Genomic DNA, 26,274 nt, shown 5'->3' on the forward strand with positions numbered 1-26,274 from the left:
AGCTTTTTAAATGGGATGTGATTTACAACACTAATACTATTTACATGATTGTACACACACTTAGTTAGAATTGTGTGCAGTGCATTAAATGATGAATATGTCCCGCATTCGTCTCCTTCAACAGCAAATACTCAGCTTACTTAGACACATGCATGATCAACTTCCTGACTGTTTAGTATGGTTTTGTGTTGCTTTTAATTTTTTAACAGTGTGTATATATATATATTTTTTTTTTTAAAAAAAAAAAGAAACAAAAACAAAACTCTGTATATTATCACCGGAGGGGATGTTTAGTCGTAATCAGGGACAGGATAGAACACCACAAAAGCCATTAGGGCTTATGATTTAATTTTTTGTGCCCTTAATGGGTTATATACTTTACTTCAGGTGCAGGTAGATTACGAGCTGCGGGTGGCCATTTACCATTTATTATAGATAGTGTTTCTCAGACCCAGATGTAGACTTGGCTTCCCCTCTTGAACTGGCCCAGGGTACAGTTTCCTTAGCCGTGCCCAGGCATCAAATACTGGTCATGGATGAATGGAACTGTGGGTTAAATGCACTTTATGATATGGACCACTATTGTGAGTAAACCTTTACAACAGCCTAGTTTACTGATACCCGAATAATAAGTAAGTAAAATTTACCTGAAGCGAGGATAGGTTTTTTTGTACCTGTGGTTGTGCTTGTGTCACATAAAATGTAACAAAATTTCCTTTATGGGTATTCATGTTAAATAATCTATGGGTCGAGTCATTCTTCTTGTCTCTTTATAAAATGGTTTCACAGCGTTGTCTGACTGAGGCATTTACTTTTTCTGTGATTATGATTGATGGAAATGCCAATCATAATATTAGGCTTCATGTAAATGTAGCCAATATGACAATCACCCACTCACATCACAGTGACAGTTTATACTTTATGTGAGGAATGTCGAATTCATTTTACATCATGGGCCAAATTGGGCTCACTTTTTTCCTAAATGGACCAGACCACTGAAACTCACCTTTGTGTCAAAGCTACATCGTACAGCTTTGTCTACATGATAGAAAATGCTGCTGTAGTAGATGAGAAAACATATTCAGCATGACTCTTACGCTGTACAAAATGTTTAAAATTATATGAAAAGTGCTGGTAGCTTATTGGCCAGCCTGCTCTGTATTAATAAAACAAAGCTTTTGTTAATTTACAAAACATGTCCTTTTTTACTATAGATTTGTATTATTATTTCTGTAGTAAAGAGTAAAACACTTTGTAGTGTCAATTGCCATTTTTCAGTAAGAAAAGCTGTAAAACATATTTTCACAAAGTTACATTTGATTAAAACAAAAGTCCAACATTGATGCCCCCCTCACATTTCCCAAAGCTGTCCAGTGGGGCAGATTTGAGTCTTTGCCGGTCCGATTCTGGCCCCCAGGTGTTATGTTTGACACCCTTGCTTTCTGTAATTATAGCTGTGAAAGAATTTTCTTATTTCATTACTCGCATACATAAACGTGTGCCATGATCATACAAGTAAAACATACCAAAGGAAAAATGAGTTTTCTTCTATAAACTGCAGAAGGACATTTTTCTAAACACAAATCCAGATTATTCAGCTTTTTTCCCCAGATCAGCATATCAGCAATAACTATGAAGTTGAAACACTGGCCCAGAACTTAGTTCTTTGAACATTTGTGAAGAAGGCTAAAGCATCGAGCTGTTTAAAATTGCCCTATTTTGGGTCGACTGAGGATATGCTATTCATTTACTGTGATATCCTGGGGGTCCACTCACACCCACCCACACAGCATCTCCACAGACACATAGGAGCTTCGTAGTGTAACTACAACCTTTAGCTATTGCAGCTCTGCATTACTCTGCTCTTTTCACAGCCGGGATCATCGCTTTGCTAACTTCTGCATTGCTACAGTTTTACTCACTGAAAGGCTCGTGCACACAGCTCAGTGCAGAGGCTATTTCCAAATTCACTTTATATAGTGCCAAATCACAAATATAATTACCTCAGGGCACTTTATATTGTAACATAAAGACCCTGCAATAACACAGGGAAAATCCATATGAGCAAGCACTTTGGTGACAGAAGGAAAAACTCCCTCTTAACAGGAAGAAACCTTAGGGAGGGGTCAGGGAGGGGCGGCCATCTGCTGGCGACTGGTTGGGGTATGGAGGAGACAGGACAAAGACACACTGTGGAAGAGAGCCAGAGAGGGAAATTCTCCTTCCTTCATTTGGAAAAGCAAAACATTCCTGTTATATATTAAGCTAAATATAATCTCTTGACTCTTGGTTTGCAAACTTGCGCTTGAAATAGATTTGAGGAATTACTCTGGTCATGTAGTAGGAGTGATATTGGTTGGGACCAGGAAGCAGAGTTGCAGTCTTACACGCCTCTCTGCAGCTTCTCTCCTCCTGCTACCCCCCCAAAAAACCCATCACCATAGAGACTGTGTCAGCTTCCAAAAAGACAAAAAACAAACTAAAAACCAGCAATAAACAACTTAAACATAAAAAATCACAACGAAAGAACAATACAGTATCCACATCTGAACCAAAGAGTAAAACAGTGAAATGTGGATTATTAAATATTAGGTCTCTCTCCTCCAAGTCTCTGTTAGTACATGACTTAATAATTGATCAACAAATTGATTTACTCTGCCTTACAGAAACCTGGTTGCAGCAGGATGATTATGTTAGTTTAAATGAATCAACACCCCCGAGTCATTCTAACTACCAGAAATCTTGAAGCACAGGCCGAGGGGGCGGTGTGGCAGCAATCTTTCACACCAGCCTATTAATCAACCAAAGACCCAGACAGACTTTTAATTCATTTGAAAGCCTGATGCTTATCCTTGTTCACCCCAGCTGTAAAACTCAGAAACCAGTCTTACTTGTTATCATCTATCGTCCACCTGGGCCTTACACAGAGTTTCTGTCTGATTCTCAGACTTTATATCTAATTTAGTTCTGAGCTCAGATAAAATAATTATTGTGGGTGATTTTAACATCCATGTAGATGCTAAAAATGACAGCCTCAACATGGCATTTAGTCTGTTATTAGACTCAATTGGTTTCTCTCAAAATGTAAAAGAACCCACCCACCACTTTAATCACACTCTAGATCTTGTTTTAACATATGGCATAGAAACTGAACATTTAACAGTGTTTCCTGAAAACCCTCTCCTGTCTGATCATTTCCTGATAACATTTACATTTACAATAATTGATTACACAGCGGTGGAGAGTAGACTTTATCAAAGTAGATGTCTTTCTGAAAGCGCTGTAACTAAGTTTAAGAATATAATCCACCCACTGTTATCATCTTCAATGCCCTGTACCAACACAGAGCAGAGCAGCTATCTGAACACTACTCCAACAGAGGTCGATTATCTTGTTAATAATTTCACCTCCTCACTACGTACGACTCTGGATTACTGTAGCTCCAGTGAAAACTAAGGTCTCTAATCAGAAGTACCTGACTCCGTGGTATAATTCTCAAACACGTAGCCTAAAGCAGATGACTCGTAATCTGGAGAGGAAATGGCGTGTCACAAATTTAGAGGATCATCATTTAGCCTGGAGAAATAGTTTGCTGCTTTATAAGAAAGCCCTCCGCAAAGCCAGAACATCTCACTATTCATCACTGATTGAAGAAAATAAGAACAACCCCAGGTTTCTCTTCAGCACTGTAGCCAGGCTGACAAAAAGTCAGAGCTCTTTTGAGCCAACCATCCCTTTAACCTTAACTAGTAATGACTTCATGAACTTCTTCACAAATAAAATTTTTATCATTAGAGAAAAAATTACCAATAATCATCCCACAGATGTAATATTATCTACAGCTACTCTTAGTACCATTGATGTTAAGTTAGACTCTTTTTCTCCAATTGATCTTTCTGAGTTAACTTCAATAATTACTTCCTCCAAACCATCAACGTGTCTTTTAGACCCCATTCCTACAAAACTGCTCAAAGAAGTCCTGTATGGGCTCAAAATGTGGTCATAAATATTTTGTACTTGTAAAAAAGATTTGTATGTGTAAAAAAAGATTTGTGTGTGCGTAAAAAAGATTTGTATGTGTAAAAAGAATTTGTGTGTGCGTAAAAAAGATTTGTGTGTGCGTAAAAAAGATTTGTGTGTGCGTAAAAAAGATTTGTGTGTGCGTAAAAAAGATTTGTATGTGTAAAAAAGATTTGTGTGTGCGTAAAAAAGATTTGTATGTGTAAAAAAGATTTGTGTGTGCGTAAAAAAGATTTGTATGTGTAAAAAGAATTTGTGTGTGCGTAAAAAAGATTTGTGTATGTGTAAAAGAATTTGTGTGTGCGTAAAAAAGATTTGTGTGTGCGTAAAAAAGATTTGTGTGTGCGTAAAAAGATTTGTATGTGTAAAAAGAATTTGTGTGTGTGTAAAAAAGATTTGTGTGTGCGTAAAAAAGATTTGTGTGTGGACTTAGAAAAAAAAACCCTGCAAGTTACAAGTACGAATTTTGACCCGATTTTTCTTCCTTTCATCTGATTGGTCAATGTCATGTCAATCACAAATGTAACAATCCAATCAGAGAACAGATGGGTTTGGCTGTCGGAGGGGCGCTTTTTTGAACTGCAGGTCCTTGAAGGGTGATACAGTTTGAAGCTGGAGGATCTCTATATAAATATCCGATAGCAGCTAGGTCCCCTAACTTTCAGTAGCTGTTGAAAGGAAAAAGTTGTGGTATATCAGTGGTTAGAAATACCATTATTACTTTAGGATTAGTTTAACACAAAGTCAGGGCTGACCCAGGACCATTGCTGTGAGTCACAGTGCGCAGCACAAAAGTCCTTTCACATCAGACGGAGGATGTGCTGCTAATGCTAACTGCTAACTAAAAGCAAAGGATCCAGAATTTGTTACGCTGGCTGCTGGGCTCTGTGGGTTTTTGCAGCAGCTCTACCTGTACTAGATGCACCTGCTCCTTGTCTTTTCTATCTCTGACTTTATGTCCTCTACAAGAGTTTCTGTTTTTTTTGCTGGTTCTTCAAATGTTCAATAAAAACATGTATGCTAATTCATAACGAAGAAAGCTTTGTAATGAAGACTGTCATTTCCAAAACACTGCCCGCCCCCACCCCGCGGTCCGCAGCGCTGTTGAAAAGGCTGTGGAAGTCCCTATATTAAACACGTAGACCTGTGACACAAAAATCACCAAACTCGGACGACCACAGACTGTTTTCCTTCGTGGTGATGAAGGAAAACGCTGGGTTGGCATGTAAAAGGGCATTTATTCCCTTCAAAGACCTGCAGTTCAAAAAAAGCGCCCCTCCAACAGCCAAACCCATCTGTTCTCTGATTGGATTGTTACATTTGTGATTGACATGACATTGACCAATCAGATGAAAGGAAGAAAAATCGGGTCAAAATTCGTACTTGTAACTTGCAGGGTTTTTTTTTCCTAAGTCCACACACAAATCTTTTTTACGCACACACAAATCTTTTTTACGCACACACAAATCTTTTTTACACATACAAATCTTTTTTACGCACACACAAATCTTTTTTACGCACACACAAATCTTTTTTACGCACACACAAATCTTTTTTACGCACACACAAATCTTTTTTACACACACAAATCTTTTTTACGCACACACAAATTCTTTTTACACATACAAATCTTTTTTACGCAAACACAAATCTTTTTTACACATACAAATCTTTTTTACAAGTACAAAATATTTATGACCACATTTTGAGCCCATAGTCCTGCCATTAATTAATTCTTCGATCTTAAATATGATCAACCTATCTCTAATAATCGGCTATGTACCACAGGCCTTCAAGGTGGCTGTAGTTAAACCTTTACTCAAAAAGCCATCTCTAGACCCAGCAGTCTTAGTTAATTATAGGACAATCTCCAACCTTCCTTTCATATCAAAAATCCTTGAAAGAGTAGTTGTCAAACAGCTAACAGATCATCTGCAGAGGAATGGTTTATTTGAAGAGTTTCAGTCAGGTTTCAGAGCTCATCACAGCACAGAAACAGCTTTAGTGAAGGTTACAAATGATCTTCTTATGGCCTCTGACAGTGGACTCATCTCTGTGCTTGTCCTGCTAGACCTTAGTGCAGCATTAGATACTGTTGACCATAATATCCTATTAGAGCGATTAGAACATGCCGTAGGTATTACAGGTACTGTGCTGCAGTGGTTTGTATCATATCTATCTAATAGACTCCAATTTGTACATGTAAATGGAGAGTCCTCTTCACACACTGAGGTTAATTATGGAGTTCCACAGGGTTCAGTGCTAGGACCAATTCTGTTTACATTATACATGCTTCCCTTAGGCAGCATCATTAGAAGACATAGCATACATTTTCACTGCTATGCAGATGACACCCAGCTCTATCTGTCCATGAAGCCAGATAACACACACCAATTAGTTAAACTGCAGGAATGTCTTAAAGACATAAAGACCTGGATGGCCACTAACTTTCTGCTTCTTAATTCAGATAAAATTGAGGTTATTGTACTCGGCCCTGAAAAGCTTAGAAATATGGTATCTAACCAGATTCTTACTCTGGATGGCATTACCTTGGCCTCCAGTAACGCTGTGAGGAACCTTGGAGTCATTTTTGACCAGGACATGTCCTTCAACACACATATTAAACAAATATGTAAGACTGCGTTCTTCCATTTGTGCAACATCTCTAAAGTTAGAAATATCCTGTCTCAGAGTGACGCTGAAAAACTAGTTCATGCTTTTATTACTTCCAGGCTGGACTACTGTAATTCATTATTATCAGGATGTCCAAAAAACTCACTGAAAAGCCTTCAGCTAATCCAAAATGCTGCAGCAAGAGTACTGACAGGGACTAGAAAGAGAGAGCATATTTCTCCTGTTTTGGCTTCCCTTCATTGGCTTCCTGTTAAATCCAGAATTTAATTCAAAATCCTGCTCCTCACATACAAGGTCTTAAATAATCAGGCCCCATCTTATCTTAATGACCTTGTAGTACCATATCACCCTATTAGAGCACTTCGCTCTCGCTCTGCAGGCCTACTTGTTGTTCCTAGAGTATTTAAAAGTAGAATGGGAGGCAGAGCCTTCAGTTTTCAGGCCCTTCTTCTGTGGAACCAGCTTCCAGTTTGGATTCGGGAGACAGACACTATCTCTACTTTTAAGATTAGGCTTAAAACTTTCCTTTTTGCTAAAGCATATAGTTAGGGCTGGACCAGGTGACCCTGAATCCTCCCTTAGTTATGCTGCAATAGACGTAGGCTGCCGGGGGATTCCCATGATGCATTGAGTTTTTCCTTTCCAGTCACCTTTCTCACTCACTATGTGTTATTAGACCTCTCTGCATTGAATCATATCTGTTATTAACCTCTGTCTCTCTTCCACAGCATGTCTTTTATCCTGTCTTCCTTCTCTCACCCCAACCGGTCGCAGCAGATGGCCGCCCCTCCCTGAGCCTGGTTCTGCCGGAGGTTTCTTCCTGTTAAAAGGGAGTTTTTCCTTCCCACTGTCGCCAAAGTGCTCGCTCATAGGGGGTCATATGATTGTTGGGTTTTTCTCTGTATCTATGAAGCGCCTTGAGGCGACTTTTGTTGTGATTTGGCGCTATATAAATAAAATTGAATTGAATTGAATTGAATTACTTTCAACCTTGAACAACATAAGTTGAAGAGCATAAACATCACCTACAGATAACTACAGAAAAAGTAGAACAGACATCTTCTGAGTTGACCTTAGCTGTGGTTTAACACATCTGATAGGGGGAAATCAGTTTCTGTTTACCCAAGGATTGTGTTTCTTCCCACCGTCCTTCTCGTCTCTCACTGTATCCGGTTCATACATATTGATTCCTTGCTCTCATCTTTTTTACTGTTGTCAGCTTCAATGACTTTTTGTTAAAATAAAGTCCATCAAAGGGAGGAAGAAATGTAGAAGGGATGAGTGGACCAAAGAAAAAGGATGAACATGAGTGAACATGATGTAATCTAATGAAAGTGAGACGAAATTTTGAACAGCAAAGTAGCGGCGAATGGCCTTTAGATCTTCACATGTACATATTCTGAGTTATTTTATTTATTTGCTTTTTGAGGAGATGACTGTATGTTTGAGGAATATTTTTAGAAATGGTGACAAAGTGTTTGTCAGTGTTTTTCAAAGCAAAAGCACTGAAATGTTTTTATATCTATGAACACCTGGTCAGCATTTCACCAGATTTGTGAAATGAGGCTTCTTAGTGAAACTGACTGGCAGTATTCTGACAGCACTGTCAATGGCTGCCATTCATTTTAAACTTGACATCTCTTTGTTGATGTTGTTCATTTGTTTGTGTCTGTTGGATTTAAATGTATTTTAAGAGCTTAAACTGGATACACAAACCACCTCAGTGCTAAAATTCAGATATCAGTAAACAGTCGCTCCCCAAACTCCCTTCTCCCATTTCCTTAGTAAAATCGTCACTTCCATCTCAGCAATAGTAAATACGAACAGGGCTGTAATGGAAAGTTTGGGATGTCTCCAAGGTCATGCATCTTTTTTTTTTTCCTCTCTCTCTTACTTTCACTGAAATGTTGCCCTCCGAGGATTGTGTTCCCCAGTCCCAGGGTCAGTATCATCTATCTAAATTTTTTATTTTCAAAACAAATATGTGAGTAGACGTCCTTGGAAAAAGTAGCTTACTCTTGTTTTTACTGTCTTTCAAGGTGTTTTAGAAGAAGCCCAGTCAGTTTTTGGCTCATAGATGGTTTTTTTCTGTCTCCTTTTTTTTTTTTTTTGTTTCTTGCTGCAACTGATCTGGTCTCTTTTACTATCAGCAGTATATTCTAATACGTGTCAGTCTGTTTTGGATTAGATGGAATTAGTACTAAAGTCCCCTTTGTTTTAAAGAACACTATTAAATGGGGTGTGCTGCCAGCAGTGTTGGGCAAAGTTACTTTGAAAAAGTAATTAATTACAGTTACTAGTTACTTCTTCAAAAAAGTAACTGAGTTAGTAACTGCATTACAAGATTCTAAAAGTAATTAATGACTTGAAAAGTCTCCTTGATCCACCGTCAGCATTGGAAGGGAATAAGCGTGGAAGGCGTTTGGAGGGGGAGGGGGGATGAGTGTACATCTGCATGTGTGTGTGTATATATATGTCTGTGTGTGTGTGTGTGTGTGTGTGTGTGTGTGTGTCCAGAGTTCAGCTGAGACAGTGTCCTTCGCCCTGCCAGGCTAAGTAAACAGTCTTCCAGCCAACCCAGGTGGCCTTGCATAGAGTGGGAAGAACAGTCTAAACACAGTCGTTATCAGGGTGTTGTTGTTCGGCTCCAGCCTTGAGACCGCAGCTGGCGCCGAAGTGGTATCCACATGAAGTGATGGTGGTTTTTACTTTAGTGCAAACAACTCATGAGAATTTCAAAGCTGTTCTAACAGTCCGACACTGGTCTCTCAATCTCCCGTTGGAGAGCCGTGAGCTTCTCCATGATGTTATCAAACTTACGTTCCGTGATGTTGTCATTCTTGTGCTCAAAGAGCAGATTCTGAGAACTCACGACCGCAGTGAGCTTCTCCAAGATGTGATCCAATTTGCGCTCAGAGATGTTATTCTGAGTGTTCACGGCAGCCGTAAGCTTCTCCTAGATCTTATCCGTGCTGCACTCAATGAGCCCATTTTGAGAACTCACGCAGCCTTGTGGGGGTTTGAACAGCCGGTTCCGCTTTCTTAATTCTTCGATAAGCCAGGGCCAAGCCAGCTCCAATCAGCAAGAACCCTGTTATCATGGTTCCGAATAGGTAGATATCTTCAGCGTCTTCAATCGACAGTCCCGCCAGGCACACGACCCTCCAGTTATGCCACCCGTCCATCATGTATCCGGCAGGGAAAGTACCTCCAGGACACTCAGGCTCACCCGAGCCCAGACTTCTCGTTGAGAAAAGGGTGTCAATAGCATTGAGAGACCAGTTGATCAAATCCATAATTCCTCTTTTAGGTTTTAGAGAGCAGGCTGTGAGAGAGTGTTCCAGGGAAAAAGTAATAAAAAAAACACGAGACTAGACAAGGACACCAGAGGCTAAGCGGGGAAGCTAAGGGAGAGGAGGAGAGGAGAAAAGTGCGACCGCCTTCGTCAAGAACAAAAGAAGAAGTCAAAACTATTGCGTTAATTAAAAAAAAAAAGTTTAACCCTCTGGGGTCCAGGGTATAATTGGCCATTTTTTGACTACTTTTGATGTTTCTTCTACATTTCACCTTTAAAAACTATTTCCTTTGCCTTGTTTGGTTTCATTCTTTTCAGCACAACCTCACGTGTCTGAATTTACAGTTATGTTTTCATTTTGACATACTGTATTAACACAATTCATCTAAAATCAGACAAAAAACATCAAATCCCAGTAGAAAGTTTTGATTTTAATGTAACAACCACGAACATGTTTAATGAATCATAATTCATAACTTTAAATGCAAATATAAATTGTCAATTTTAAAATCATATGCACAAGTTTTGCAAACAACAAAGTTATTTGCAGCCATTTGCCTTTTACCCTTTTTTTAAAATAACCCTTTCAAACTATTTACATAACAATCAGCTGTTCTTCAACAAGATGCCACACAAATTATTTGTGCCACTCCAATAATTTCTGTCCACTATAAAGGAGAACATCACAGCCTGATACCTGCAGGTCTGACAGCAGCAGGTGTATCACTCCTGTTTCTACCTGGAGACAGCAGTCACCACACAAAACTATCCACAACACTACACACTAACTACACACTCCAAACACGCTAAACGTCACAAATCTCTCACATCTCAAAACTCTCTCTCTCTCTCTCCGTCACTCCTAAAACATCCACCTCTTCCTAAACAACCAAATGTCATGTTGCCATATCATTTTTGATTGGTCGACATGGTGCATTTTTCCACTAACACAAACGGGCTGTTTTTTTGTTTGGTCATAAGCACAGAGTCTTTGCTAGCTCTGTCCTTAGACAGCAAACGTGATGAAAATATTGAGGAAAAAACGCGTATATATTGTTTATCATGACTCTGGTTTTACATGGCCTATCTGCACAATTTAAAAACTGGTATATATCACCTTGTTGCTTTGTCATGTTGAAGTAGTCATGTGATTGACTTACCACGACTACTATATTCTTCCTCAGCCAAACAGCAGCACTCATGCGATTGTTATGCCCCCTAGCTCCAGGTGTTGTGCCAAAAAGCGATCATCTGCCAGACAGTGATTGCCGTTTTCAGATCTTATGCCTACAGACTGCACAGTAATTAATTATCCACTATAGTAGGATACTTCCTAACGGGCAGTGTTGCTCAGACCTTGTCACCACCATCACTGGGCTGTTTCCAAATGCTGCTAGTGGGACTTGCATAATCCTCCCAAAATGTTAAATTCTTTGGTGGATATCCAAAAGGTTACTGTCTCATAATGTCTCTGTAGTGGTTTTTTAGTGCAGGTTTAGTACTGAATGGCATTTACAAAATGGTAAAATAGACTGAGTGTCTAGTCAAATGCTCCACACAAACACACCTGATGCTACAATTATTGATTAAATTAGGTTAATCTTTACTGTGATAGTTCATAAACAACATGTTCCCACTGAGGCTTTTATTACTGCTCTTCCTGGCTCCTGGTCCCCCTCTTTTTCTTTTTTTCTTCTGCTTGTTTCCCTCGCCGTTTCTCTCATCATACATTAACATGTCTCGCAAGCAGATGGTATCTGGATGTGAGCAATCTGTATATCTTTAGAGCTGTAATTAAAATTTGCCTCCAGTGCTTCCGGAGCATTCCACCACTCCCAAACATAAATATACCTCGGTGACCTGCCTTTAATCTTTCATTTTTCTTTTTTGTTTTTGTGATCTTTGAAGCTGTAGTGCTGCATGGGTTATTGTTCACCTCAAAGCCGGCACATTAACATAACACAGGCATAAGATGAGGATTTGTATCTCACTGACTGGTAAGTGAGACAGCAGGCTTGCTGTTTTTCTTCTGCATGCCTAATCATTACAAACCAAGCAGTGCACCAACAAGAAACCAAATTACACTGTACACAAGAGTAGCAAAAATAATTTTGACAAGGTGAGTTTTGACAAGTTTCCTGAAGGACTCCAGTGACGGGGCATTGCGAAGCTCATATATGAGAGAGTTCTGGAGGGTGGGGGCCACCACACTGAAGGCCCAAAGGTTCTGATGTTGGTGCGAGGTACAGAAAACAGAGAAGGACCAATGCATCCGAGACTGTGTGTATGGTGTGTAGCAGGTCAGAGAGATACTGAGGTGCCAGGGCATTGAGAGATTTGTAAGTAAGAACAATGTCTGGACTTCTTTAAGTTTACTTGAAGACGTTTCACCTCTCATCCGAGAAGCTTCTTCAGTTCTAAGGTCAAATGGTGGAGAGTCCCAGATATAAACCTAGTGGGAGTATCCCCCCACAGAGGGACAAAGGACAAAGGGACAAAGTTTTGAGATCCCTTCCCAGACGCCTTAACGCCCACTCACATCCTGGGCCATCTGACCTCAGGAATTCGCATGATAAGGTGGGGCCAGGTTTCACAATGAACACACCCGAAACTCTGGCTGATTGGGACCCACACCCAGTTTCACACCTTGGCTCAGGCGATTAGAAGATCATCAGGGGGTCCTTTTGTCCCTCTGTGGGGGGATACTCCCACTAGGTTTATATCTGGGACTCTCCACCATTTGACCTTAGAACTGAAGAAGCTTCTCGGATGAGAGGTGAAACGTCTTCAAGTAAACTTAAAGAAGTCCAGACGCTTTTCTTTGCAAGCTCCTTTGACTACGATGACCAGGATGACTGAGAACCTTCACAGACATAAGTAAGAACAATCTTGTGAGTAATGTGTGACTTGACCAGGAGCCAGAGGAGATATTGGTATTAAAGTGTTACACCACAACTCAGACCATCTTCTGAGTTAGTTTCAGTGATTTTAAAATCCAAGTTCACTACTTCTGATAAGTTTATATTGGCCCCTCTCTGATGTCCTAAAGTCTGCAATAACATGCACATCAATAATCTCTAGGTGATGCCTCCATTGTTATGGATCTATATTAGTATTTAATGGATCTGACTTTACATTGGGAACGGACAGAGATCAAGGGCTGATTGAATTTGATCAGTCATTAGCATTTGACGCTAGTTTTAAACATATCATTTGCAAAAAAGTTTGAAAGAAAGTCAGTTCAATGCCCAGATCTCAACAGCTGTAGTTCTTGATGTTTACAATGACATATTAGCGTTTGTTCACCTATAACTCCACAACATCCCAGTGAGCTCGTTACACAGCTGCTGGACAAATGTACCCTCTGAACAGCAGTAAACTACCACATTTGTCTGTCTAACTCAGCTATGAAGCCAATGCAGTGCCAAACAATCTGTCAAGTGAAATCACCTTTGCAGACATTTGTAAAAGAATGGGCTCAATGGATTCAAGCGTAGTACTGCAATAGTATGCAATAGTGCAAGAAGTCAGTTTGCAATAATATCCCTTACTGTTGATCATTGATTATCAAGGTGTGAAGAAATTCAGCAAAGTGGAAGACTCACACCAGCTCACTGGAAAGTTATCCATCATTTTCAGTCATGTGACCGACTCACTGCCCTGGCAGACAAAGCAGTGCTCCACCTTTATCGCAAAGCGTAAACACTAGATAGTACTGCTGGAGTAAAGTAGGGTTTTTTCACCTCTCCTTTTCACCTCATGAAGAAAAACTACAAATTTTGGGAACTTTGGTGATCCATATTCTGCCCATCAGCTTTATTTAAATCCCTGGCGATGTCTTTCCCAGAGCTGGAGTTTAGTGACATCTACAGGTATCTTCTAGAGATTTGCTCACTTTACCTGCTGCCAGGATGAAAGCTTTCACAGTATGGACAGCTCCATGTATTTTTAATCTGGATGGGTAAATAATGCCACTATGTTGGAGGTGAAGAACAAGGAATTGTTCTTCATTTATTAGTAAAGTAAAGCACTACATAGCTATCTTAAACGGGCTACCACACGTAAATTTTAGTTTTGTTGACTTGGACATTTACAGTGTCATAACAGTAAAGCTGACAGAGTATCATTCCTACAGTTTAATGAGCCACCGCTGACAGCCAGGGTCGCTGTGGAGAAGCAATGATTGGCGTGATTAGTGTATCTGATAGGACAGCAACTATCAGGCATTTTGGTTAAGTTCAACTTGAAGACGTTCAAAGGATGGCTGCAGAGCAAAGGACCAGAGCACTGTTTTTGTCTGCCAGGTGGGCGTGTCCCAGTAGCTTTGACGTCACCTGAAAACTCTGGCTAGAGCGGGGTTGTTGAGGGACAGTGTTGTGCTGACTGGACAACCTAACTCCAAACCTCCTCTAGCATTAACAACAGCAGAAGCATTGTGTGCTGGGAGCTTTGTGTCAAGGCTTTTCATAGCTGGACAGTTCCTGTAGGTGTAATGTGTAGAATATCCAGTGCACAGTGAGAGTAAAGAATGGTAAGAGCAACTGAAAAACCTAAACAATGAGCTGAAACCTGTTAAAATGTTGTATTTAACACAGAGGATTGTCACTACATGTTAACCGTTTCATAATAAATAAAAGTGCATTGGGATCCAAGTAGTCCTGCTAAGGTAGATGAAAGCTGTTTTTTATAATGGACACTTTGACTGCTGAGATTATTAGTATGTAGGTAAGTCGTGTAGTAATTACTCATACTAGCACTGCCAAAAAATATGATTATGTGTGTGTATGTGTATATATATATATATATATATATATTTTCACTATTTTTGTAGGGGACTTTCATTTCGACCTGGATGTTGACGCAGTTAAGCTCTGTCATGATAAAATATGACGACCCACAGGGATCTAAATGAAATGTTCTCTTCCAAAATGAGATGTCCAACGTTTGAAAAATGAGTCACCTGTGCTAACAAAGTGATTGATGGGAGAAAATTATAACAAATTACATCTTTTTGTGAGGGAAGTCAACTTCTTTCTCAAAAATCAGAGGAGGAGAACACTTTTAATTTCAGAGAAAGAGTGATAAAATTCGAGCTTGCAGATGCCATATGAAGGCTAAATATATGCTGACTGTTCAGAGGATGTGATTGATAGAAACTGAGTGTGAGCATGGACCTCATGCCGACTTTGATCCCATTTGCTGTCAACTGAGTAGGAGGGATCAGCGTCATCTCGCCATCCTCGGCGGTGAATGTGCAGCATGTGGCAGGATCCACACACACTACTCGCCTGCTGCTCTCACTGTGTGTTAGTAAAGCATTTCACATTTTGGTTTTGGCTAATTTCAGTTTTATAACCTCTTCAATTGTCTTACAAAACTGTGGCGCAAATTCTCCCAAAGTGCTTCCTGAGTAATCATCTGAAGTGCCCTCATCAACCACACACACAGCTGCTGTCCTCCGTCTCGCACTCCTCGAGTTTTGTGTTTTCTTACTCTCACTTTGTCTCTTTAATGTTGCCCCCCTCCATTCAATTCCCCCTTTTTAATAATGTATGAAGAGAAAATGCAAGCAGACCAAGAGGCATCATTTTTCAAGTGCAGTTCACTGTGTTCTGAAAAAATAAAGTGAAGTATGAATGTGTAAGTGTACCAAGTGTCTTGATTTATATTTGAATATAATCTATTTTAGTAAAGAAATCATGAAAGTGTATTATAGGGCCACGCAGCAAGAAATGGGGGGGAAGAAAAATCTTTTTTTTCTGCCTCTTCTCTTCTCTTCCTTCTCTCATCCACCCACTGCAGTAACTGTCTTCCTCTTTTTCTCTTCCTCCAGGTCCGCCTTCTGTACTGCTCCCTGGAAGAGGCTGAGCTCATTTTCCGGGCAGCTTGGGCAGCGGGTCAGGCCGGGCCCAGCCATATGTGGTTTGCTGTGGGACCAGCCCTATCCGGGTTGGGTCTGGAGGGGCTTCCAAAGGCTTTGTTTGCCATCCGGCCACAGGGGTGGAGGGATGAGCCACGCAGGTACGAACCCAGGATTTAAAATATCAGGGGTTCACAGGCTGCGGGGGCTTCAAACAGGGCTTCTGCGGGTTCAAGGAATCTGTGGATAAGGTTGAATGTGTTGCATTTGACTCTTAAGCATTCTCATCCATGTCTGGCTCTGTAACACTAAAACTCACAGCATACTTGCTGAAAGACAAATCTCTATGGGAATCATTGACATGCCCTTAAACAGGCCTCATCATTAATTCATAAAGTTCAAATCTTAGCCAGTTTTAATTACTACTAATGATCTCCCGAGCCCCTCCTGTTTGTTGTCCATCTGCTATAAGCCATATCATCCATAAATATGATGTCATTTCCACTGCTATGTCGATGACACACAGCTCTACCTGGCATAGTTTGGCTTTGATTCATGTAAAACCAGGTCAGAACAGTACAAAATATTAGTTTGTGTCAACTCTTCAACTGTTATGTGAAGCACTAACACAAAGCCTGATTAAAGTCTTCTTTCACCCTCCATGGTGAAAGAAAAATTGACAAGACACTGAAGCCACATAAGGATGTGTCATATTTGTTGACGATGCTACTAGCTCAACCTAGTACCTGATTTGCATACTGAGATTTGATCAGATACTCCACTGAATCAAAGTAATTAGTATGCCTCTTATTACCAACGCCTCATGATTACATGACATTATCCAGACAACCCTTTTTAGAAACAGAATGAAAGTGAACACCAGATGCAGTGAGATCTGTCATATCCACTACACACCGAACACCAGACATCCATGCACTTTGTTTTGTGGGCTTGATCTGATTGGCCAGTCACAGTCTTTGAAGAAAGGAAAAAGAAAAAGACATTTTATTATGTCTGGAAAATTAAAGATGGATAGTAATATTTTAAGGCTTTCACAGAGACCTGAATTTTACCTAACTTCAGTCATAGAGTCATGTTTACTCTTTTCTGTTTATTAGAGATCTAAAAGACATCTAAATGGTAAACAACCACTGAGACTAAAATTGAATTAAATCTGGTTTGAAAGTGAAATTTAATAGATGTTTTAATTTTGTGTGAAATTGCTGTGATCTGCTGCACAACACTGACTCCAGATACACAGATTAATATTAAGCCTCAGTCAAAACCTATTGTCCCTATCCTGTTGGGGCTGTCCATTAGTTGATGGAGTAGTGCTGGTTTACAACAAGAATAATCAAGAGGAGTGTTGACGAGGATGAGACGTCCTTTCAAACAAATTTTGATTAAAAAAAAAAGCCTTTTTTTCCATACAGCTTTCCAATGACCTGAAAAGATGTCTTTTTTTTATCTCAACATGTGGATATCCACCTGGATCTATGTTTTTATATTCGCAGTAAAACTTTAACTTTTATGGTCTGCTCAGTTTGATGCTTTTTACGTGTTGCAGTGGAACAAGTGAATATTTAGTTCAGATTTATTATTGGTGCTAACATTATACAATATTAGCCACTGTATAAAATCTTTTCAATACAATCAAACCCAAATCAACAAACTGAACCAAACTAAAAAAAAAAAAAAAAAAAAAAAAAAGATTTTATTGATATTCAGCTTTTTTTCTATTTACTGTTTTCAAAACTTCACTCACTTTCTGTTTTTATAACACATCCCATTCTAACAGCATTCATGTCTATACATGTGAAAAACCTTTATTTTTGGTGTCATATGATTTTCCAAGCATCTCATATGTGAAAATCCCCAAAACAGTAAAACCTTGAGTAAAATGACAAAATTGCTCAAATGTTAAAGCACATCAATTAGTGCTGCTACTGTACTGCTGATCCTTGTTAAAATGTTACATTTCTTTAATTAGGAATATGTAGCTAAAGAGTTTTACCTCATTTTGTGATCCTATATAAAGTATATGTTATGTTTCAGCAGACTGTTTCTAGTGCTGAAACTTTATGCATTATACATTTTGTAGTTTCTTTTCTCTCTGCTGAATTGAGAATTCATTGAGTTTTGCTGTCCGAAGCCTTGAAGATGGAGAAACCTTATGATTAAAAAATACACGAGAAGATAAATATTTTTCTCTTCATCCCTGAAAAGCACACTTTTTGCACATGAGTACACAGTTTAATTTTACAACCACCTGCATGTTCATGATGCACTCTCTGTAAGAATGACCTGATCTCTTCACTGGGATCATAACATTTACTTCCAATCTAATCGAAATAAATTGACCGAGTGTATCCAGGTGAAAGATACAATTCTCTATTGATTTTTCTTTATTACCTTTAAACTCATGTCTGCCGCACCTCATAATGTGAAATGTGTGGTGGTTCTAACTCTTTATATAGTTCAATTATGCAAATATAAAATTTAGTTGCAACATAAATCCAAACAAGGTCAAAGAGATTTCCCTGGATACAAAACATTTTACATAACATGACAACACAGCCTTCAATGTGATTCCATATATCACCTGGAAAATGTTCACTTCACTCGCCATCTTTCTACCTTCACTGTCTACCAGTCATCTTGGCTCCTATGAAATCCAGGATCCTTTTCTAGCTTTTCAGTCAGTTTTTAAATGTATCGTGTCACTGTGCTTGTAAAATGTACGCCCAGACTAGAAGGAAAGTCCAAGTAAGCGGTTCACTTGTCACCACTTCCAGTGGCAGAGTTCATACTGAAACAGATGCTGCATCTCAAGAACGAGGCTGCATATGTTATAAGATGTACACGGAGTGGCTATTCTGACTGTCTAAATCCTATTAATCCATCCTCCGATATAAAGATTACAATGTAGAACGAATGTTTATAATTTCATTTCAACTAGTTACCAAGCATATTGCACTACAGTTACAGAGTCGAAAAGACAAGTGCATTAAGTTAAGGTTAACATGCACTTCACTCATATACACATGGCGAGGCTGCCATATTGGCCAACACCAGTAGGCGGTAGGTGAAGTGTCTTGCCCAAGGACACAACGACCGAGACTGTCCGAGCCGGGGCTCGAACCGGCAACCTTCCGATTACAAGGCGAACTCCCAACTCTTGAGCCACGATCAAGTTTTACATTAAATATTGAAAACAGCTCCATGCTAAATGAAGCCCATCTTCCTTGATATCTAGTGTGAGGTTTCTACCTGGAAGGAGTGAGCAATCATCATGGTTTCCGCTCAGTGATTAGCAGTGTTGGTCAAGTTACTTGAAAAAAGTAATCAGTAACTAATTACCGATTACTTCCCCAAAAAAGTAATCCCGTTACTTTACTGATTACTTATTTTCAAAAGTAATTAATTACTTAGTTACTTTTTAAAAACACAATTTACAACCTGAATAGGTGATAAAGCGATAGATCTTTCAGCTCAATTCTACTTTTTCTGCATAATCCATCATACAAAATGTAATCAAATGGAAAAGTCTCTTTTTTTTAAACTTGTTTTATCCGTTTTAATCTTTTAACTTTATGCATCAAGCAAAAATTTAATTATATGCAACATTCTCTGACTGGAAGAAATTTGTTTAATATTTAAACCTATTTTCTGCACATTCCAGCACATAAAATATATATTTTTTTGTGTTTACACTCAGTCTTTCAAATAGATGCAAGTAAAACACAGCAGGAAATAAATAACATCAAAGACTAGCGGTCCTGTTGCTCTATTTTCACCTGTAAAGCAGGAGAAGCGTAGGCGGAGGTTTGCCCTGGTGCAGGTGCGCCGCGGCGGTCAGTTGAAGAATCCGCGAGTTTCTCAGCGCACTTGGTGCTTGCTTGGAAGTTTAGGGGTTTTTTTCGCTGTAAAGAGAAGTTTTCTTCCCACGCACAACGGACGCTAATGTTTTTGTCACTTTTTATGGAATCAAACTCAAAATAAGGTCAGTACTTCCACGCTTTAAACGCTGCACGCTCATACTCTCTCCTGCATTCGATATATGATCCACTGTTGATCTGCACACAGCTGTTGTCACAAACGTCGCACTTGCTTACGTCACTGTCATGAGACATTCAGGCAAAAAAATCACGGTTTTAGTAACGCAGCGTTCCTACGGGAAAGTAACGGTAATCTAATTACCGTTTTTGCAATAGTAATCCCTTACTTTACTCGTTACGTGAAAAAAGTAATCAGATTACAGTAACGCGTTACTGCCCATCTCTGGTGATCAGTGATTGAAGCCTAGAGCTGAGTGTTTACACTGTTGCCATGTTGCAATTATTGGATGCACTAGATATGTCTTCTCCAGTTGTGAATGAATCTGAAAAATAACCCCGTCACTATATCGGTGTTTATGCGTTTGATACTTTTGAGTGTTTTCCACACTTCTGCTGCTGCTTATGATGGATATTTCATAGAGCTATTCTAAACACCAAAAGTATTTTTTGATAATCCATTCAACAAAGAAATGTTATCATTGTACAACTCGCAAATCATTTACTTTGTAATTCATGGCCACAAAAAGTGCTGTCACTGTAGCTATGATATGGTTGACATTGCTGCAAAATTTAGAAAATTTAAACCCAAAAAAGAGATGACAGAAATGCACAAATGGAGGACGTAAAAATCCTAATGACTGGGATGTGAGCAGAAGACCAACTGCACTGTCATTCTGTATGAGTCACAAAGGAATTTATTATATCAGCACTGACAAGCAACTTAGGAAAATTATAAAAGTACTAAGAGGCTGTGAAGTACAGAGAAAGAGCAGCCACTGGCCCTGTGAAGGGTCCACTTCAAAGGGTGAGCCACAAAAGGATTTGTGGCTATTGTACGGATACTGAAGTTGTAAATTCTGTGAACTGTCCTTGATAACATTCTTGACTTTACATTAGCTCATTACAGCATCTATCATATAGCAATGGGCAAGAGGCAGTGACTAGACAGGTCACCAGTCCATTACAGGGCTAACACAGAGAGCCAGTCATTCAAGGCCACCAATCACTAGTTAACTTATCTTGACATTTTTTGAATTGTGAGAGAAAGCCAGACTACGAGGAGAGAATCCACCCAGTCAGTGGGACAACTCCACACAGAAAGGCCCCAGCTGCTGTGAGGTGACGGTGTTAACCACTGCAACCTCTGCTGCCCTCAAAGGAGATGTATTGTTTTAAAATACATAAAATAATGTGTATTCCACATGTCACAGAGAAATACATTATTGCAGTCGGCACACGGACAAAAACTGTTGCTGGTTCAAAGCATTAAAAAAAATGTTAATTCTGAAATATGTCTCATAGATGAGAAGATTGTTTCTGATATTTAACAGACCAGTGGGTGATTATTAAAGCCTACTTTCTTTACCCCCATGAGTGTGTTAGCCCCGAAAGGTCTAAAGCCATGACTCTCTGTTAGAGACGCGTACAGCTGGAGACTGTTGAGTAGTCACTCCTCTTATACTTGTTTGAACTGTGCTTGAAATCTTCTGCCTCAGGTGCATGCATAATCAGTTCATTGTAATGTAAAGTCTATGTTGGCAAGTTTCTGTGGTCATATAAAAAATGAGTAGGCCGAGGCCCTAAGTCTTACAAAACTCAGTGACAATGAGATGACAAAACTCACATCACAGGGTCATGGGAACTTCAGGATGTGGAAAGTAAAATGAAGACCTGACCTAAAACATCGATAATAACTGCATATCAAAAATCTGACCCTGTCTTGAGGAAAAACACGTTTTTAATGCAAATCATTTAAAAAATAGCATAATAATAGAAAGTTAACACTTGGACCACATTAAACTTTTTAAACATATTTAAATCGTTAAAAAAAGAGTGATGGCTACAAAACTGTCCTGCTCACCAGCTTTTTTAAAGTGGTAATTTGCAGAATTATGGAAACTCCACTGAAATGCTTTATGAAGTTGGCAGCATGCACATTTCGTGCTCGATTGGTAGAAGGCCTTGTCATCAAGACTAGAGCAAGATGTACTGTTTGCCTTAGAAGTTTATTTTACATAATATGTTGATGCATGCTCAATCATCCAGGTAAGGAAATCCCAAAAAGTTGATTCTGTTCATTTGGATGTAACATTTTCAGTAGGAGAAACGTTTCATCACTCTTTAAGTGACTTGTTCAGTCTGAAGTAGTCTTCATCAACTTTTGGGGATTTTCCATAATAAATAATAGCATTCTGTATGATAGGATGTAAGACGTGGCAGTTGTTGTTTTTTAATGCAAGTTACAAATCAGTGTTGACTTTATAGCCACGTTAAAAGCTGCGCCTTTTGCTGCAGGAAAGCTTCCAGCAGATCAAAGTCTGATCTATTATTAAATTTTCCTTAGACAAAGAGCGAGTCTGCTAATTTTTATTTACTCAAACTGAGAATACTTGACACACAAATAAATTTAGAAACTGGATATTCAGTTTTTTTTTTTATTGAAGTTGTGCTTGAATTCGCTTGTTATCAGCTGTTTTATTATGCCTCTCTGTCACTGGGACATTCATCAGCTGCTTGACTACAAACTGACTTACAATGCCCAGAGTGACATCCAAGCACATTTATAAAGTAGCCTTTATAACACTGCTTACCTCATTAAAGTTATGATCTCTATGATTCTACTGGAATTCAAGCTATGTAGGAGTAGAAAGATTTCCACTAGATGTAGGTTAGACACTAAAGACACCAAAAACAGAAATGCAGAGCTAAACAACGGCACTAAATGGCTACATTCCTTTGCCAAGGATGAAAATTCCCTTCACATCATGAGTGAACTGAGTCCTTGGATTCAAAGAAACTCTTGCAACTCTTGTGATAGTTTTCTGAGACCATCAAACAGGCTTATATATTTTTTTCTATTTCAGTGTATTTAAATAAGGAAAAAACCAGCACCCCTTGCTTGAACATGTGCAAAAGGATTCTAGAAGTTGAAATTTTAAAAAAAGAGTTCTTTATTATGTTGGAAGGTGTATTTTTTCTGATAAATGTGTTATGGAATAATCTCTTTTGCCCTGGTAGCTTGATCTAAAGTAATTCAATTAATCTGCAAAAGACTAAGAAACTAAAACTTTTCTGGTATGAGTAATATTTGTACACAATATAGGGTGGAGAAAGCAAATAAGTAAATAAAATAATCAAATAAATCTACTTGGTCATATTAGTGCAGTGGGTCCAGTGGGATTACAATGGGTCATCAGGGAGGCTAATCATCTAGAGACAACCTGAACTGAATATTAAATGGTCAAATCAGCAAAACTCTGTTTCCCACAATACTGAAAAAACTGTACACATTTCAGCTTACCTAGTGGAGGAGTCATCTATTTTGTGAATTCACATTCATTATTTCAGGTTGTCATATGCATTTGAGTAGTTTTTCAAGCTTAAGTCTCTGTCCTCTCCAGTATCTGTGCATTTCCTGGGACCCCATCAGGTCAAAAAAAAAAAAAAGACCTTTAAAACGAATCTAGTCTCTCGGTCTCATGTTGTTCTCTTTGTAATCCTACAGGCGTATTGCCAAAGGTGTTTCTGTCCTCACCCATGGGGCAATGGCTCTGCGGAGGGACCAGGGAGCCACAAGCCGAGCGCAGTACGCTGGCAACTGTCAGAGCGACGGCAACCAGACCCATCGAGTGCCAGACAGAATCAAGTAAGTGGCAGGAAGCGCGAGGGACAGAGGGTGACTTTGAAGTTTGCTGTATGTGAGAATCTAATGTGACTGGCATCAGAGTGAACAAGCAAACAGTGCAACGGCATGGAAAGGCAAATAGTTGCCAACAGTTTTAATCAAATGTCCTCATTCAAAGCAAACCCAGAGAGCTGAGTCATTCTGCCCTGAAAACAGCTGCTTTGTTTTTATAGCAACATTTTACAGATGGATAAACTCCACATAGAAAATCCATGTTTTCACTGCTGGTTTCATTCTGCATTTGTTAATGCTAAAGATTTACAGTGCAAATCAGCCACAGCATTAGAAACACTGACAAGTGAAGTGAATAATATTGATCATCTCATTACAATGCAATATGCTGCTGGGAAATCTTTGGCCCTGGCATTCATACTACTTTGACACATAAGATCTGTATAATTGTCTGTTAGAGCTCAAGGACACTCATTCCAAAGACTACTCACTGACACTGGTGCCAGCAGCCTCCCCCAGCACGACAATGTGCACTGTCACACTACCAGAGCCACTGAGAAATAGCTCAGGGAACAGCACGGAGAACCCAAGGAATTTAGACGGCGTCCAAACTACCCAGAACCCAAAACCGATCAGGACCCGCCTAAATAAGACCAATCCACAGAGGCCCCAGCCTGCAGCCCACAGGACCCAAAGGACTTGCTGACACTGTCACAGTGCCAAACATCACAAGACACCCCCATGGATCATTTACCCATGCCCCAAAGAGTCAAAGGCTGACCTATTAGGTCTTTTAGTTTAGTGACTGATTGGAGTGCATTGCAATCATGCTGTCAAGCAAACATTGTTTTTGCTTTGCATTGACCATTAAATTGCATAATGAAGGAACATGCAAATAGTTGACTGATTTAGCAACTGTGCAACATCGTTCTCAGTCTTAGTCCATTAGTGCTCCTTTATTCTGTATGACTGAATTGATGTAGTTGTTTATTTAAAAAATGGGCTGTTTGTTTCAAGACAAAACTTAAATATGTGAGAGCTTCACTAATGTAAGAAAACAATTGATAGATTTGTAGGGAGTATTTTGAGTTGTGCACTGCTGATGTTGAAACTACTGCTTGGTGCTTAAAACACCAGCTAATAATGATATTAAAATACTGAAAAACTTTTCAGATGCTTTTAAAGGTCTGTTTATATGCAGATTAAAACCTAATATATTTTCTCCAGTGTTTAGTGGAAAGTCTTGACTCAGACTCAAGTTCTTTAAGTTCAGTCAGATGACTTCCATTTGAAATGGTTCATTACAGCAGCAGAGTATAGTTAGTTTGGTAGTTATAGAGAGTTTGGTTTATCACTCTGCAGATATGTTACAAATAAAATTTGAGTGTGATGGTGGATGCTGATTGATGTCAGGCAGCAGATGCAGGGCAGCAGTAATACTTACATGTCAGATGGAGGAAGAGGAATGTTTTCAGCTTACACAGACTGCCATATTGATGTCTGTTTGGTATATTTTGTGAGGAGAGTGAGGTGTAGTATTGTAGGGGAGACCGGGGATAGTTGTAACATTTTTGACATTTCTGTCTGTAAATTGGAGCTCTTTTAAGGTAGTGGATTCAAAATGTAATGCAAAGTATTTACATGTCTCTGCCATTAAATAGTGCAGCTATTTTCTCTGCAGCACCAATTTTGAACATAACAATGAAGCTGAAAGAATGTAGTTGTTCACCAGCATCGCAATTCCTTTACTTTCTATCATGGCTTACCTTGGCGTGGTTTGCAAAGTGCTTCAGAAAGATGAGGAAATCTGTTTCTTGCACCCATCCTGATTTATTTCCACTACCAGTACTTCCTACTGGTCCATCTCTGACACAGTGGTCTGCATAATGTATGTGTGGGAACACAAACAGTGGAGGAATTGTGTTGCCAATGGCATTAACCGCATATACAAAAGTGACCAGTGAACCTCTCTCTGCTGATGTCATATCCCCAACTTGTTTAATATAAGTTAAAGTAATAGTGTGGTAAGTTGTAACATCTGCATTATTGTTACAACTAACCCAGACTGTTGCTGTTACAACTGACCCAGACTCCTATAGCCATGAACTAGCTAAGATTACAGCCAACGGCTAAAACATTAGCACTAAAGACCTACACAGACTATATCCCCATAGACATACAAATAACACAATTTAAGTTTGATGAGTTTAACTGCAAAGCAGATAATGCTATTAGAAATTGAAATAAAGTAAAAAAAAAACAACTTACTTTTTGGCATACAAATTACTTTTTTTCGTGTTAAATTGTCTGTGTTTGACAAAATGTGCTGATTTTTCACATGTGATAGCAGAACTGAATTGGGCATGCACAGGATGAATCACATCATTTGAAAGTGTTACAACTGACCCACGTTACAACTATCCCCGGTCTCCCTTACCCTGTGTCACACAAATGGCTGCATTTCTAGTTTGACTGTGAATATACTGACATTAGGTGCAATGGATGAGTTGACAAACTGGTTATAACCAAATTTAACATTTGCATTTAGGACAGTTTGCCCTTCACAATCAGACTTTAAATATGTGAAGCAAAGAAATAAAATAGCAGAAGTCCAACTTTTAACTACAAGCTTGTTTGACTGCTCCTATTCTTTGGCACAGTTCCCTCTGGGAACTGTTTGGTGGAGTTGGGTTTTACTCTGAGCTGTGTCAGAGTTACAGAAACCGTCTGGTACCTACTGCTACTGTATGCTTGTTAATTGTGTGCAGTT

General features: G+C 39.2%; 1 protein-coding gene across 1 annotated transcript in view; it reads left to right on the top strand.

The window, feature by feature from the left end:
• grin2da (glutamate receptor, ionotropic, N-methyl D-aspartate 2D, a) overlaps positions 1-26,274 on the top strand; it is a 260,349-nt gene that overhangs the window by 111,801 nt on the left and 122,274 nt on the right. Inside the window, exons 5-6 of the mRNA XM_084920174.1 lie at positions 15,783-15,970; positions 23,373-23,513. Of these exons, the coding sequence (XP_084776300.1) occupies positions 15,783-15,970; positions 23,373-23,513 (329 nt within the window). The remainder of the gene's footprint in view (positions 1-15,782; positions 15,971-23,372; positions 23,514-26,274) is intronic.

Source organism: Perissodus microlepis, chromosome 22 (genome assembly GCF_051167445.1).
Source record: "Perissodus microlepis isolate ML-2025 ecotype Zambia chromosome 22, ASM5116744v1, whole genome shotgun sequence".
Taxonomy (NCBI): Eukaryota; Metazoa; Chordata; class Actinopteri; order Cichliformes; family Cichlidae; genus Perissodus; species Perissodus microlepis.